General features: G+C 37.1%; 1 protein-coding gene across 2 annotated transcripts; it reads left to right on the plus strand.

Annotated features, from left to right (window-relative positions):
• Window positions 1-4,605: 4,605 nt before the first annotated feature.
• LOC148307328 (chymotrypsin-like elastase family member 2A) lies at window positions 4,606-12,839 on the plus strand. Of its 2 annotated transcripts, XM_088263574.1 has the most exons (9): window positions 4,606-4,765; window positions 5,209-5,393; window positions 5,469-5,611; window positions 7,175-7,368; window positions 9,671-9,890; window positions 10,537-10,784; window positions 11,627-11,787; window positions 12,412-12,434; window positions 12,502-12,839. In XM_088263574.1, exons 1-9 carry the CDS (start codon window positions 4,687-4,689, stop codon window positions 12,764-12,766), a joined length of 1,518 nt encoding a protein of 505 aa, XP_088119700.1. In that variant the 5' UTR covers window positions 4,606-4,686; the 3' UTR covers window positions 12,767-12,839. The 2 variants fall into 2 exon arrangements, with proteins under 2 accessions (XP_088119700.1, XP_088119701.1); XM_088263575.1 differs by having other exon boundaries at window positions 12,412-12,839.
• The last annotated feature ends 4,527 nt before the right edge of the window (window positions 12,840-17,366 follow it).

Genomic DNA, 17,366 nt, shown 5'->3' on the forward strand with positions numbered 1-17,366 from the left:
ATAATATACATTATTCACTTGGAAAGCATTATTTGCTGCACCACAAGCAAAACGAAGTAAACTGTGGGTGTTCGCAGTCAAGATGTGCGAAAGGTTACCATTACATATCTGGCGTTTCTTCAATAGTAAATTACGGATACAAATTTTTATTTATTTATTTTTTATTTATTTTTTATTACATAAATACATAGATACATATTTATTTCATATATATCTACATTTACTATATGTATTACGGCTCTTTAGGCATGGTCTTTGTTTAGCCGAATACTAACATTTTAATACAATTTTTATATATTCTTTTATTTTTTAGTATTATTTGTTTTTTTTTTTTAATTATTAGATTTTATACATTACATATAGGAGATACAATAATAATTTACGGCACAAAGGTTTTACAATAAAATAATTACACCTGGACTTTAATTTAAAAACTTTCTACCTTGTCCCTTCCAATGAGAAGCCACCATCGACGGACACTTAAAGGCCTGATCACTGCTGAAAATCTGAATGGTTTCAAATAAATACATTGCAAATACAAAGCTCTTGTGTTTATTTAGTATTCTGTCAAATTGGACATTAAATATTTGATTACATACGAGTATACTAGGGTAAATCTTCGAAACCGGTAAGGGAAACGAATCTCAGAAAATACTTTGTTAAATATGAATAAGTGTCCCTTATATAGAAGGGAAATACCCTAAAGTGCACTTTTTTGTTCGACATAATTTATTCGTTATAGGTAGATATTTGCTAAATAGGAGTTCGTTATATGAGAATTCAATTGTAGTAGGTACCGACATAACAAGAATCTCATCATAATCTCAATGAAAAAGCCACTATCTCTCTTAGTAGTTGAATGAAAAACGTTTTTATTTTTTTAATGTTTTAAGTTTTCTTGGAATACTTTATTGTTATTAATAAATTATTGTTATCTTCACTGACTCACTAATAAAACAGCAATAAAATTACCTACTCAGAATTATTGATAATCTTTCCATCAGCCTACACAGACATAGAATATTAATACTTATTGACGGTCTAAAGTAAGATTATCAATTTATTATGGGTAATTATCATATTCCAGGTTATGTAGAAAGGAGTAGGTAGGATAGTGTTGGAATAGGGGACCGTGGAATGGCCACTTCACTCAGCTGGTAGGTATTGATGGCTCGAATCAAAACATGAAACCAAACGTATAAGTAGGTACAAACTTACAATGACGCAGTTGTTTCGAAAAGCAATATTAATTTTGAGATTTTCCAAAAGTTCTCAGATGCTTTATAACATTATTTTCAATCTTCTTGTAATAAATAAAAATGTCGTAATCAGGGCTGGAACTAGGCATTTTAGCGCCCAAGGGCATCACAAAAATTATTTTATATTACTTTTATTTAAATATTTCATTCCAAATTCGATTGTGGCGAACTTTTGTAATTAATTACGTAAATCTACCAACACGCTAAGTTATCATTTTTCTTGACTTAGATGGACAGATTCAACAAGCAAGATGCTTTTTATGATCTCTTTTATTTCACGCCACAAAATTGGAATATTTATTCTCTCTTTCACCACGACACCACGATAATATTTTCTTCAGATTCACTTTCAGTCAGCTCATACTCCTCCACTTTCAGGTTATCTTCTGGCTCACTCGATATTTCTAGCTGTGTGCGCTATCATCGTCATCATCATCATGAGAATCCACGTCCAAGAACCGGCTAATCTCACCGTCTCGAAGTCTTCGAGACATCTGAAACAATTTTATAAAGTATTTGAAGCAAAATAATCAAATATGCACAAAATAAACTGTAATCAATATCAAATCTTTATAAACAAGTCATAAAAACAAGTACACTTACCTTTTGCTCAACAGTCACGTTAATATTAAAGTTTCGTAAATTTTACGACACTCTCGCTATAAGTCAACACACAGATGACACCCGGGTACAATGACAGCGCGTGGCACACAGGCACACCGGTGGAACAAATTAGGAAAGTACTATGAAGCAGAGGGCGCGGAATGAGGAGTACATAGTTTTTTTTTCCGGGAATTGTCATTTTGCCGTCTAGTTCAGTATTCTACTCATAGGGTCAATACACAGCAACGAGCTATGAAATGCTTCACTACTCGCTACTGTACATGATTCCTTGAAGTTTTCGAACTTTCCGAGTTTTCCTTCCTTTTGAAAAAATGTTTTTTTTTTATCAAAAGCAGACTTTCTACCCACCGAACCATTTTAAGTTAAAAATCAAAGAATCACGCGGGGCCGATGAATAGGTCTGAGAATAGGTTAAGTGAGACTCATCTTGTAACGCATCGCGTAAGTTATATTTAATACACATGTTTAACATAAATAAACCTGTTTTTTTTTTTACAAATCTACCTTTATTATCATTAAATTGAAATTGTTATTATTATTTTCGTTACTTTATTACCGTAGTTGTTTTATTTTGTTTTATAATTAGCAACTCATGGTTGTGTATCTTTTATTTGTTTTAAATTATTTTGCACATATTTTCTATGTTGAATGAACCTACATTTTTTATATTTAGTTTTATTCTGTAAATATACTTGTAAAACCATTGTAGTCGTAAAATTAAGATATTTTTATTATTTTGTGACATAAAGTCGAGCTGCGCCGATGTTTTTGACCTTTTTTCCTTTTCCCAAATTTAAATTTTAGAATCTCTTATCAAATACAGTAAATAAACATGATTCCCTGTGTTGGTTTCTCGTACCGAGCGACTCGTAATATAATTCGACGCGCTACAGCGGTGCCATATGAACTCGCTGCAGCTCGCCGAGTGCTAGCTACCGGCTACTCTCTGACAGTTACAACCTGTCTTACTGTTGCAGCCAATCAAACAACAAATAACCGCAGGTTACAAGCACTTTCCTGTTGACCAATATTACCGAATTCCAAGCGTCGCCGTCGCCAACGCGGCCGAAGGATTTTGTCGGAAAATGTCGTGTTTTATTGGCCGAGGTTGTTAGTGGCGCCAGCGGCAAGATCTCCCACGCGCTGCGGACACTGGACGCGGACACTGGACGCGGCAGTGGAAGCGCTCGCCATCTGCTTCTCTTATCTCCAACTATGTACCCGCATAATAATATTGTAATCCTCGCAAGGTCGGCTGCGTGTCTCGTGTCTCGTGTCTCGTGTCTCGCCACTGCTCACCTTTGTATTCCGACAGGTAGGTAGGTAGGTAAGTAAGTTGGGTACCAATTCCAGAAAAGGAGATATTCTCAAGGCCGAGTTTAGTCAATTACTTTTAGGCCAGTCCTGTGGTAGTGAAATTTCATTCACGGCGAGTTTTCTTTTATAATCGTTGGGGATCATTGTCAGTCTGAATCCGAATTTTCGTGGCTCCAACTCTGCTGCGTTAGACGCTATGTTGATCTATGTGAATTTTGAATTTTATTGAAAATGGAAATTTATAGGAGTTTCTATATAAATTTTAAAAAATTAAAAAACTTTGTTTTTAACCACTTTTTTATTGGTACATTTATTCTCCAACCCGTTTCGACTTTCGACAAGAACCTTGTTATCATCAGGGTTACATGTACTCAAAAAATGTACCAAAAAAAATGGTTAAAAACAAAGTGGTTTTATTTTATAAAATTTATAAAATGCGTCACAAAGTTTCCGCGAAAAACATTCAAGAAATAAAAAGTTTCGGTATAACGTTATTTTTTAAATTATTCTTTCTAAGATCTGTATTTTTTGTTTAAAACAAAAAATACCAATATAGTAAAAAAATCACCTACTAAAAATGTAACTTTCTCTTATATTTGTAAAAAAAAATACATGACATGGACGAAATTCCCGTCTGCTGCTGTTATTGAGATCCATATCGCGAATTTTGCTATGGATAGGAGTGTTGAAAACCCCACTGATACAGTGTTGAGCTCTCAAAAGATTATATTACTCGTAATAACTTGTAAAATATGAATGTAACATTTTACAAGTTTCATAAAAAAAATATTGTATTACATATTTGTAAAGTTTTCCTCACTAGAAGATCTAGTGCCGAGGAACACTTTTTTTTTTACAAATACTCTTTTAAAAAATACATCGGTAGTGTAAAAGCAAAGGGGTATATCTGTCTCAGACCAAATTTTACAGGAGAGCAAAAAGAAATTTGTGAAATGAAATAAGTCATTTATTTTTGTATGTAATAAAATAACTCATTTATGTAAAATACATATTAAAATCGATAAATATCCCCGGTGAAGGGCGGCAGATTTAGTATTGACTCGAAGCTAACCAGATCGGGAAGATTTGAGGTCAGATCGGTGTTTAAACATCACAAAGGTTGCGGTGTAAAAGGCGAGGAAAATTGACGCATTACTTTTTCCCAGAAAGTTTAACAAATGTAAAACAAATGCACTTTATTTAGTTCACATTATTATTACGATAACTTTGTCGGTTCCAGTGGCAAGTGCAGTTGATCTGTGTGTCCTAATTTATGCTATGATTAATGTATTTACTGATAGCAATATTCGCGCTCTAATTCCATTTCTCTAAACATCACAACACCCGATAAGTCTACCGTCCGGCCTTGCTGTCTGTTCCCTCATGTCTCGCGATCTCGGCGAGTACAGTATCTTTGGGTCTGTCTGCCGAGCAGTCTCCTCACTACCACCGAACTTGCGAAGTGTTCTTCCCTTAGTGTTACAAAATGTTATTCTTCCGTATCATTATTTTATATATTGTGTTTTCGGTTGGATATTCAACTTCAATTAATTCGCGTCGTGGAGGTAGGAAATACGATTATTTTATAAAGCTCGCAAACTCTTATGTTTCAGTGTCCCAAGTCACGACCATCATGAAGCGTAAATAACGAATTGCGCAGGTAGTGTCTTATAAATCTGATTTCTAAAATTTATTTCTAGGCTTTTTTTGCCCTTCCCTATCCCGAATTGATCGAAGGAATCGGGCATGAACATGAACTGTCTGTAAACAATAAATATCTTTATAAATTATTCGGCCTATAGTTAATTCGGCCTCGGATTGCACCCCGAATCCAGGGGAATCGGCCCTGAAAACGGACCGTCTATAGTAAATTCGGTATTGGATTGTACCCCAATTGCAACGCGGTCGCGATTTTAAGCTGTTGATGTCGTCATGTCGATATATCGGGATTTTAAAACTATGGGAATCTTTGTTACTGGTAACCGTCGAGAAATTTTTGTTCTTTCAGATAATTCAGAAAAAAATAGTAACTTAGACGAAAAATATCCGAAGAATGATAATAAAGTAAAAAAACAGCATAGGGAGTCTAGAAATGTGATCAGTGATAATGAAAATGACACGTCTGTGAAGAATAAGGGAGGATATCCGGGAGATGTGAAATACAGAAGCAGGAGGTTCATTTCTCTTCTTCAGGTTTGTATTGCTGCTAAGGATTATGGCTGAGGTGTAAGAGCTCCCAAATGTAGAGTTCGATTGTCGGTTTGTCAGGAGGATGTTCCTCACCAGGAGTGTGTGGTGGCCGGGGAGAGCGCGACAGGACACTGCCGCCACCTGCGCTACTGCGCGCTGCACACTCTGCGCGCCTCCAGTCCTCTGGCTGCGCTGGCCAACCTCTGCTTGATACAAGGACTGTGAGTGTCTACTGTGCATTTATACCCTATACCTAACAAATAGTTTACAAAAAAATAATATTTACTCAGAAATATTAAAAAAATAAAAAATCAGGTTTAATAACTTATTTGATACCATATCATCATCTAGATATTTTGCCGACACAGAAAAAACTATCCTCTAATGATAAACGTTAAAATAACGAATTTTGTTTTGATCGAAAATACATTTTCGGCGGTCATTTTCTAACTCAGACTACGTCAAAGATTTAACGTTACACAAAATAATGAAAGTGATAATGCAGAAATAATAAACATAAAAAAATAATTTAAACTTACGTTTCTTGCACAATATTCTTTTGGCAGTGAAACATTGATTCCTTTTGGATTGATATAATTAGAATGCCTTATTGAAATCTTGCCCTTACGCCCTGAAACAAAACAGAGAGGAGATAAACAAATAATAATAGTAAACCATTTTATTTCAAATGATCTAAGAAAACCTAACCGAAATAAGGCTACGGTCCGCAAACCGTAAGGTAGCTTGTGCCCTACGCGGAATTTTACCGTCCGGTACTTCAGTTTACTAAAACGGATGATTGGCTCGAGCTTTTGTCCATCTTTCTTCGGATCGGTGTGTGAACACGTAGCGCGTTCACCTATACGAAATTTTACCGTCCGGCACGTCAGTTAGCATAGAAAACGGATGATTGGCTTGTGCTTTTGTCCATCTTTCTTCGGATCGGTGCGTGAACACGTTGCGCGTAAATTCGATCACACTAAACTGTCGTAGTCGCTTTCATTTTTCAAAACCAGACTGCCGGACGGTAAAATTCCGTGTAGTGCACAAACGGCTGGGACAGACTGGAGTCATTTCGTCGTAAAGGTGGGGACTGACCTGAGCTTTTCGTCGTAACGTAACATTCGCGGTGAGCATTCGTAAAGTCAGTACAGCGAGCCAAGCTGCTCGCCGCTCGTTCCGAGCACTCCATCGAAGTCGGATGCCCGCCGCGAATGTTACGTTACGACGAAATGCTCCGGTCAGTCCCCACCTTAAGGAAAACAGCCTTTTGGTGAAGTTTTTGTTTACCTACCGAAATCATATGTTTTGATGTATTGGGGAGGGATAATTCACAGTTTAAATAAATGGTCTCTATAAACTCGTCCTGTTCTGCGCATGACGTCATAGTTTAGCACTTACAAATATTCGGTAGCGTCTGCGCATGGTCTATCAACAAAAAAATTCCCCCTTCATACCCCTCCCGAACAAGAGACCAAGATGGCGTCGAAGATATCACAGGCTGGTGGACTACGTCCTTTGTAAAAATTAAGGGTGGCCAAGCGGTCTAAGGCGCTGGTTTAAGGTACCAGTCTCTTCGGAAGCGTGGGTTCGATTCCCACCGCTGCCAAACTTAATTCTTTTAATTAAGTTTTTTAGTACCTACCATAAGTACAATTTATAAGCCCTGAGATAATCCATCTTCTTTCATAAAAAAGGGAAGAAAGATAGATGTTTCATATCAAGTTGAGACACCTTTACATTGTTCGATATTAATTATAGTCATCATAAATATATTGACACAGGTACATTGGGACTTGCTGTCCTGATGAAATTATAGAAGAAAGGATTGTGCACAAGCCCTCGCTACCCGTAACTCCTCCTTCTGATCAGCTCCACGAAGTGATCGTCTTCCCCTCAGAACCGGACCAAGTGGAGGAACAAAATGAAAACAACATCTTCAGAGAAAAGGAGAATGTTGAAGATCCAGCATCTATAGGTACGGTGATATAACTGGTTGGAAATTGGTTATAAAGTCATCTATAGTTATTCACATAAACTCTAAAATTAGTGCTCAGTGGGTGGTTCATCAATCATGGGTAGATGTCGCTATACACATTACTTTTATAATTGCATGAATACTTTTTATGCAATTACCATATTTTCCAATATCATTCCTAGAAACCCTACCTTTAGATAGGACCCTATATTGTACTCGTGATTGATCATCATATCAACTCCCACAGATAAAAGTAAAAGTATTTTTTTGTAGAACATCTCACAATTAATTAAATTATAATAATTATTATTTAACTATGTGTAATGTGAAAATATAAATTCTTCATTAATTTTAAAACAGCCCCGGCAATATAAATAGCCGAACCCGTAAAAAATAGAACTAAGATATTCTTTTATTTTTTTCGCTCATTCTAACACATTACCAATTTAATGCTTTATACATATAGCTGTATGCATACATCACATCAATGAAACTGTAATTATGACATTAAAAAAAAAGTAATGAGGGTTTTTTTTCTATTTGGGATAAAAAACATTTAAAAAGTAAATAAAAACACATTAATTGATATGCTTAAAACTCTTTGAACTGAAATATGTAATTTTTTAAACATTTATGGAATAAAATAAAAACATCTTAAAGCATCTTTAAAAAACATATATGATTTAATTAGAATAACACCAATATTTTGTATGACCGCCTTTGGCCTTTATTCGTCTTGGCAAGGATTTGTATAGCTTACTCAAAAATTCTCCGGAAATTTCTTCAAACCATACTTGTTCTATTGCATTTTTCAATTCATGGACCGTTTTCGGAGATTTCTTCCCAACTTTTTCTTCATTACGGCCCATAGATTTTCTATTGTGTTTAAATCTGGGCGTTTTCCTGGACATGAAAGGGAATTAATTCCCAATGATTCTTTGAGCTGTGATACCTGATGAAGAAAAACACCAAAATTAGTCTAAAAAATGTTAAATGGAATAAAGAAAAGCATAATTTGCATTCACACTCACAAAACGACCCCAATGGTGCACAATTATCCGGAAATACAGGGTCATCAATTTATTCAGTTATGTTCTCAATTGTTGGAACAACTCCTTCTATCATTATTTAATTACCAACACCCAATTTTGTGATGCATCCGCACCCTGCGATATAAGGTGAATGTTTAACTGTGGGTGCCAGGCATTCGTCACTATATCGTTCTCCAGCTCGTCGGCGAACTGTCTGCAAACCGTCTAGACCAATCAAATAGAATTTTTATTTGTCAGAAAATACAATTCTTTCCCAATCGTCCTCCGTCCCATTTTTTTCTTTTGCTCATTGCAAATGGTTTTTTTTTTATTATTTTCCGATTCAATAGAGGTTTTTTGCAGGTCTTCTGGACAGTAATCCAAATTCTAGTAATCTATGAGACTGTGCATACACTAACACTGACACCGATGGTTTCCTACAGTCGTGCTCTTAGTTCTGGAGCTGATGCGAACCCATTTCTTAATGTTGTTTTTTTTTAAAACACGATCATCACATTTTGAAGTGCAGCGTTTTTATCTTGTGCCTACTTTTCAATTTAGTGTCCCACTTTCTTTGAATTTTTTTCAGAAATCTCCCCACAGTTGATGCATTGTACTGTATTTGCCTTGCTATATGACAAAAGTTTTTTTTATGTTTTTTTTTGTTAACGCAACAATAACTGTATTTTTTTTATAACGAAAGTTTTAGTCTTGCAGACATTTTGATTTATTAAAATCTGGACACTCCAAGAAAACAACTAATTACTGCCAAAACAGGTGTATAACTGAAGAAATTTAGGACTCTCCAGGTTTGTAAGCAATTAATTGCTCCCAGAAGTGATAATCTATGACTCAAATTTAGGTTCAATTGTTTTGAGCACTTAACGGGAATTTTCGTACTTAATTAGTCATTCGGCGTACTTAATTAGTTGCTGGGGGTGTATATATATATATATATATATATACAGACAAAAAACAACTTATGGAAAGGAAATATGGTCTTTGGACATTTACCTTTCATCGCCTGGCTTGAGTAATCGTTTTATACCTATATTTAGCATTCTGATAAAAAATTATTGATCTCTGTGAACTGTCATAAATCCTAACAGGGGTTAAATCCAGTATTTGTGTTCTTACAAATTTTTTGAAATAATTAAAATATTATTAGGGAAGCCACTTATTTTAACACCTAATATTTGTTTAGACTCTGGGAATCCCACCCAGTAGCCAAACGCATCAACTTCTCATATTATTCCAAATGATCCCATCAGGTTGTGGTGTGGTGAATGCGTACGGCACGAAGGTGGTGGGCGGGCGGCCTGCCCGGGTGCGAGCATGGCCGTGGATGGCGGCGCTACTGCGAGCTACAGGGGGCCCGGCCGGGTGGGGACTCTGGGGACTCGCGCTCGGCGGGGCGCAGTGGGAACCCTTCTGTGGGGGCGCGCTCATTACAGACCGACATGTGCTCACTGCTGCGCACTGCATCACAGAGTAAGTGAACTGCTATATGCTTATTTATAAAGATAATAATTATTTACTGTAAGATATGCAAATTCATGTTTGTTGGTTATGGTTGGCAAGGACCACGGTTATGCAACTGTTTCTCACATGCCCGGTCAGTAGAGATAGTGATGATATTCACATTCATTTTTTGGTTTTTGTATTTTACCATTATGGTAGACGGCACAAAGCATAAAGGCAAAACTCTATGATTGCAGTTAAAAACATAAAAAGTGAACAATTTTTTTCACAAAAATGCCTTTTTGTTGTGATCGCGGCAACAAACCAAATCATTCGCAGAAGTACAACATGACAATAAAACCAAATTAAAAAAGAGTTGAATGATGTTATTAAGTTTATTTTTATTAAATATGCAGTCCAAATAGCTGAAGTGAGTTGGTATTGTATACACGAAAAATCACAATGAATACTCACCAAAAACCCGGATTTCTGTTATAAACTGTCTTCGATAAACTGGTAATCACTTACTATTTTGTTTGACTCTAATTTCAATACTACCATTACCAGTCCAGATATAGTGTTATATAAGCTTCACTACTCTACTAGAGATTTACAATTGTGACAATGATGAAACCGTGGAACGATGACACTGAGCTTCGCTGTATGCTATTTGCAGTATGAAGGCGCAGGAGGTGCGAGTACGCTTCGCAGAGTACGACTTGCGCCACTCCGAAGAATCTGTGTCTCGAGAGCTCCGCGTGGAGAGCATCATCCCGCACCAGGACTTCCGGGACGCACCGCAGCCCGACAGCGACATCGCAGTCCTCAAGTTGATCCTCCCCGCGACCTTCACTTCCGACATCTGGCCCATCTGCCTGCCCTCGCCGCAGGAACTCTACATTAACAAGTCTGCTATGGTCATAGGTTACATGCACATTTTAATATACCTATTTTTTCTACCACACTTATTGTTCAATATTTGTAAAACTCCAGCCGTTCATATAAACTAAATAAATAAAAATCTGATGCCAATCCTTTACATTTCGAGATGTAGATGTACTATTTGAATAATTAATATCGAAAGGAAGGGATCGCGGTACTGATATTGTTTAATGGCAAGTATCATTAAGCTGACATTTCAAGTACCATTGTAGCTTCCATCATCTAGGCTGACGTTATTTGTTGAGTGTTAGCCCTGATGAACGCAACAATGAGATCCGAAGCGTCGGCAAAAAGTGATAACACACGTCATAATAACCCAGAACTTTTTTGATTGCAAACGGCTATATATGGTATCAAACGTTTTGATCAATATCACTTGTCTGGTTTTGGTTGGTTGGAAGATATTGCTTTTTAGCAATAAGCCCGCCAATGTACTTATTTATTTTCTGTACATGAAGTTTAAATAAATAATAAAATAAAAACTTAAGTTTATAGCATTAGATCACAGTTGTATTGGTGGTGCGAAATCTCCGAATCCGAAACTTCCTGTAGAAAACTCCCGGTTGATGTCATTTCTTCAACTTGACGGAGCTGAGTTAATGAAGCGATTAGTTGCAGATGCATATGGAGCAGCAGCACAGGGCTTTTCCTGATAAGGGAGAACACCCACAGCTACCTGTGACTGGGAGCGGCAGTGTGAGGCATTATCAATCGAGAGAAATAAGTTCAGAGAGAGAGTATATGAAATCAAATGACAATTGACAAACTGAAAAGTTTACATTTTTGACACAGCAGAGGAATAAAATGTTTTTTCCTATGGTTAGGTTGGGGTACACAGTCGTATGGGGGTCCCCTGAGCGAAGTGTTGCTAGAGGCAGAGGTGGCAGTGTGGGGGGCCGAGCGCTGCAGGACTGGAGGGACCCCAATCCCCTCCACAACCATGCTGTGTGCAGGCAGCCTCAAAGGAGAGACTGATTCATGTCAGGTACGGGGTCTATCATACTGGACGTTAGCTTCTGGTGTTGGAAGGATTTCTAGTCTTCTTTTTTCATAAGTACATCCTCATACCAGAGATTATCATAGAGCCCTCTTCCGGCCTGTATGCCGCAGAGTCAGTTTCCGATGGCATGAAGTGTCGATGAATATTTAAATGACCAAATACAAGCTTCTCAGCCAGGTCTTCAACGGTTATGGTGGAATTTTGTTTCACTAGATTCCGCAGAACATTCTCATCGAGCTGAAAGGATGAGGCTCATCTTTTAGGCTGTAATTTCTGAAACCGCAGTTGACATCGGCTTATGCTTATTGTCCGACCATCATCTACTGTATTTTCGTTGTTGCTTTTTTTAAACTCATAAAGCATAAAACCCCAAATCTGCGCATTTGTCACTTCCAATATAACTCTGCAAAAATAACCTTTAAATCCAATTCACTCTTCGAAATTTTTAAAAATTTGCTTTTATAAAAAGTTGATGATACACACATACACACAAATAAAGTACTAAGTCACTCATTTGTACATTGTTCTGATATGTGTTAGTAGTTAGTTGGAAGTTGGTAGTAAGCAGAGAGCAGTATTGTAAGACTATAAGTAAGACTTGTTGCACAGGGGGACAGCGGGGGGCCACTCATGCACCAGCTGGCGTCGGGGCGCTGGCTGCTCATCGGGCTGGTCTCCGGGGGAATCCGCTGCGGCCAGCGCCCCGGCCTCTACACCCGAGTCAACCACTTCCTGCCTTGGATCCACGCCACCTGCACATTCTAGACCAGCCTCCCCTCCCCTACTGGATTACCTCGCGGATTTCCTAACCAGTAACACAGCAACTTCCAAAGTGGGACTGTACAATAAAGGGGTAATACATGTCCTAAAAATAACCAAAAAGTTTGGGAAACAGCCTTTTACTGAGAAAAAGACTGAGAATTCATTTATTCATAATTTACTACGAGGGTCATTCATAAAATAATGTTCCCATATTTTTTTTAAAATAAACAGCTTTATGGTTTTCCTTAGAACATCATTTTAAAGCTTAAAACTTACTTACTCTATTTTTCTACATAATCGCCATTTCCGCAGAGAACATTTGTATCACCAGTCATAAAATTCTGCCGCCATTCCTCTGAGAAATCGAATCATCATCAGTATGGTAGCGCATTCTACCCGAGTGCTCCTTTAATTTTGGGATTAACTGGTAATCATCAGGGGCTAGGACCGGACTGTAGGGTGGGTGGGGCAAAACAGCCCAACCAAAATCTGTCAGCAGTTCTTGAGACACGAGGTGGAGCGTTGTCACGAAGAAGCCTCACACCACTGGACAATCTTCCTCTCCGGGGGTTCTGAATCGCACGTCTCACTTTTCTTAATGTGTCGCGACATCAATAGAAGTTTATTATTGTTCCACGAGGCAAAAAGTCAATCAACAGCGGGCCTTTTCTGTCCCAAAAGACGATTGCCATGACTTTCCCAGCAGACTGCATTTGTTTAAACTTACTCGGTAAAAAACGAATGAAGCTCCATCTTCGATGGGTGCCAGGTCGCACTGAGCGGTGTAACGTGGCCGGAGCGTCAGGGTTAGAGAGTGAGGGAGTTGACGAGTCAGCCGGTGTCGCCAGATTCCTTCCAGCGCGCCGCTTTCTTTATTGACAGCATAGGAAACCTTACTTTACGAATTACCCTAGTAACAATAATTTGTACGTGAAGATTTTATAGATTTAAATCGAATTTATGTTAATGTTGATATCTCGACAAAAATTAAAAAGAATATGAAAGTCAGGGTATTTACAGGACTTGTCTTGACTTGACCTGTCACAGGCTGCTTTAAGTACTGTTAAAGCTGCTGTTTAGTCAAATTTCGGAAGTTGTATTTATGTTTATGTTTACATTGACATACGCTAGTTCTCGGGACCATCTATATTCGAGTTGAGTAAGTTTTTTAAAAGAAACATATTTTTAAATTGAGGAGCACTTACGAGAACCGAATATATCTTGCGGTGCAAATTGGCACGCATTTTGTAGCGAATTATGCTCGTCCCGAAGCATTAAGAGGATAAGAGAATAAGGTGTGTTATGGAATCCCTACTGAAATAAATACTATGTAACTCTTCCTTCCATTTGCTTATATGGCATCTGTATCTGCATTCGGTACGGTGTAGGTCCGCCTTTACTAATCCTGATTCGGGTGAAACGTATGACATCGGGATGAGGTAATAATAAATAAGTTATTTAATAAAAGGTACATTTATTGTGAATTACATATCTCTAATAATAATTACAATTAAGTTTATCAAAAACATGCGCAGGAATAGTTACCTCCGCCATGTGACAAGATTCTAAATGGCACAGTACATACGGATGGATCCAAACTAATCGCTTTGTTGTATAATTGGATAGTATCGACCATTACCGTGCGCCGCTTTCTACGTCTGGATTTATTGATAATTTACAAAAATAGCGATGAATTTCTTTGTTTGACAATAATAGTATGCAGTTATAAAAATAAGGATGTCATATCATGAAGACAAATGTGCTCGAGGCATTTTATAACAAAGATAATATTTCACTCTGAATATCACAGAAGTATTTACAAACTATGTTTGGGAGTCCTCTACTCTCTACTCTCTACTGTACTCTACTCGGGAGGGCCCTACTCCACTAATTACAAGATGACAACATGAAATGTATATTTTATTATATTATTTATTTATCTTTAGTCAGATTCATACACCGTTAATCGCAAGCGTGTAGTGTTTATCAAATTTTATAAATATAATATAGTTTCTTCATTATAAAAATGAGAGTCCCGAAACTTAAATGAAAAAATAAGAAACAAAAATGTGCATGTATAGTAGAACCTCCATTATCCAGACTTATTGTGGATAAACACGGTCTGGATAGCGACAAATCTGTATAATTGCTAATTTCCATTTTATTAAATTATAGATTTTTGTTTAAAACTAGCTGTCCTGTTCTCTTCTGCTGAACCGAGTACACTTTTCATACAACTGTAAACCACCCCGTAACAACATCTAAACATTGAAATGTTGTTTTTTAATACAATCCGGACGGTCAAAAATTCACTTGATTTAGGTCCGGATAATGGAAATTTGGCTGTAGGTGTATTTGCAAAATATTCATTACAATAATTGTTTCCTTTTGATATTACATATTTAAAAAATCTATTCAGAGTTATATTTGAATCTCTTACACGTAATATTTTGTCAGGTTGTGGTTGTGGTTGTGTGGTATCAGATCTCGGAACCCACTGTCGCAACTTAATTCCTACTTTCCAGCACATCACCATTATTTAGCACCGTTCCAAGTATTTCCGACACACTCCACAAATACATACTACATATTTCTATTAGTTATTGCTCTTTTCTTATATTTGTAACTAATATTTGTAAATTTCTTTGTACATCTCAAAGACACGTCCTTTATAGCGATGGTATCAACTAACAACATTAAATACTTTCAAACACAATACATATATACTCTTACGAACACGAGAAAGTAGATTCTAGAATACAGATACAGGCATCCTTGGCCTTATCTACGGCATATTCTTACACAATTAGTAAAGCAATATGTACATATATTATTACTATTATCATTGCCCATTCATATCTAATATTGAATAACCAAAGTAAAGTAAAACATTTAGAGTTTTGTATATTTTCTACAATCCGTCCTGCTGTAAAACTTAACAAAACCACAACAAGTTGTCAATCCGCAAAATATACAAAATGTTTATATGCAGAGTGCAATACGGTAAAAGCTTGTTAATTTGTCTAATGATATTTCTAATTTTCCCACAGTGAAAATAACATTACGAGTTTTTTCCTATGAAACTTTTGCTTATTCGAAATAAAGTTACGAGAAAACAATTCAAAATTATAATAAAAAACCAAAATAAAATTAGAAAAAAATAGCATTCAGTATTTTTTTCCAGTCAATTTAGTTATCCATTTCATTCGATCCCCACACATATGAATATCAAAAATACAAACATCTTTATGCAACTTTACAAGAAAAATAAATTATTTTAAAAATAAAAACAATTCCCAAAATGAAAATTGAAAAACAATTTAAAAATTTTGGGCTCTTTAATTTTGAATTAACAAATTATTACTGTATTGAGAATTGTGTCGGAATTTTCAACTGAAAAGTTAATTAGTGTCTCTTCCGTGGTGGTGTGGTGTGGTGTGGTGGTGGTGTGGTGTGGTGGTGGTGTGGTGTGGTGGTGGTGTGGTGTGGTGGTGGTGTGGTGTGGTGGTGGTGTGGTGAGGTGGTGGTGTGGTGGTGGTGTGGTGTAGTGGTGGTGTGGTGTGGTGGTGGTGTGGTGGTGGTGTGGTGTGGTGGTGGTGTGGTGGTGGTGTGGTGTGGTGTGGTGTGGTGTGGTGTGGTGGTGGTGTGGTGTGGTGGTGGTGTGGTGTGGTGTGGTGTGGTGTGGTGTGGTGGTGGTGTGGTGTGGTGGTGGTGTGGTGTGGTGGGTGCGCTGAAAATACACTTCCGCTAATGTTGGCGGTCTTCTTCATCAGGTGTATATTTCAATATTGCTACACTCCCCTCAATTGTCTTTATAACTGTTTAGTGTGTAGACAACTTACTGCACTGTTTTATAATACATTACATAGCTTTCTTATCAGAACACTCAAATTAATTGTCGCTTATATAAATTCATATAACACATTCCTTAATGTAAATATAAAAATATGGTAACACACAAGAGCGATCAATCGGTCACTGCATACCTCACGTAATGAAAAGTAAAACTAACCGCCTACTAGTATAGCAGAGGGCTGCGTACTGATTGCACAATCCCTAGTTAAACATCAGTCAGAGGGTACAGGAAGTAATGCGCATCGTCACTCGCTACTCGAATGTCAGATTTAACAAGCACTATACGGGAGACTCGGTTTGGTAAACCTTCTTTGTCCGAGCATTCACAATTGTTACGAGACGTGACTTTCTGTCAACACCAAACAGAATTAGGTTAGCGCAAAGTCTGCGGGTTAAAAAACAATCATTGAAAATATTCCTATAAAAATTGTACATACAATCTCACAAGTAAAATAAAAAAAATTGATTCCTACGTGACATTCCTCTTTATAAAATTAGAGACACTCGACCCTATCCGAACTCCAATTAGAGCACAGGGCATCACATCGGATGGACGCAGTCTCGTCTCAATCGCTGCACAAACGGAGGCAGAGTAATCGGTTCTGCAGTGGAATATATTTCGTAGGATACAGATGATAATAGTGAAGGAGGTCAAGGTGAAGTACATTGCTGTTGGATATGGAAGTGGAGGAGGAACAGTAGGTATAACACGAGAATAAAAGTAAAATAGCAGCAATGGCTACATCACTCGGAGTTGCATACTTGAAATTGTACAAGGTACCGTTAAGGTAAATATAACTGCCTTAAGGCAGACTGTCGTTTCACCGATAATTGAAATATTCAATATTTGAATTATCACAAATTTAAATCACTCGTCGTTTGAAGGATTGCTCTTCCAAAACTGGTATTGCTAATTTAACATTCAAATTAAGTAATACTTTAAGCTA

Source organism: Brachycentrus maculatus, unplaced genomic scaffold (genome assembly GCF_059751285.1).
Source record: "Brachycentrus maculatus isolate JH-2025_06_01 unplaced genomic scaffold, ASM5975128v1 h1tg000201l, whole genome shotgun sequence".
Lineage (NCBI taxonomy): Eukaryota > Metazoa > Arthropoda > Insecta > Trichoptera > Brachycentridae > Brachycentrus > Brachycentrus maculatus.

Coding starts and splice junctions, on each gene's coding strand:
- LOC148307328 (XM_088263574.1), top strand. CDS start 4,687: ATGTTATTCTTCCGTATCATTATTTTATATATTGTGTTTTCGGTTGGA. Junction 5,612..7,174: donor CTCTGCTTGATACAAGGACT/GTGAGTGTCTAC, acceptor ATATTGACACAG/GTACATTGGGACTTGCTGTC. Junction 7,369..9,670: donor TGAAGATCCAGCATCTATAG/GTACGGTGATAT, acceptor TGATCCCATCAG/GTTGTGGTGTGGTGAATGCG.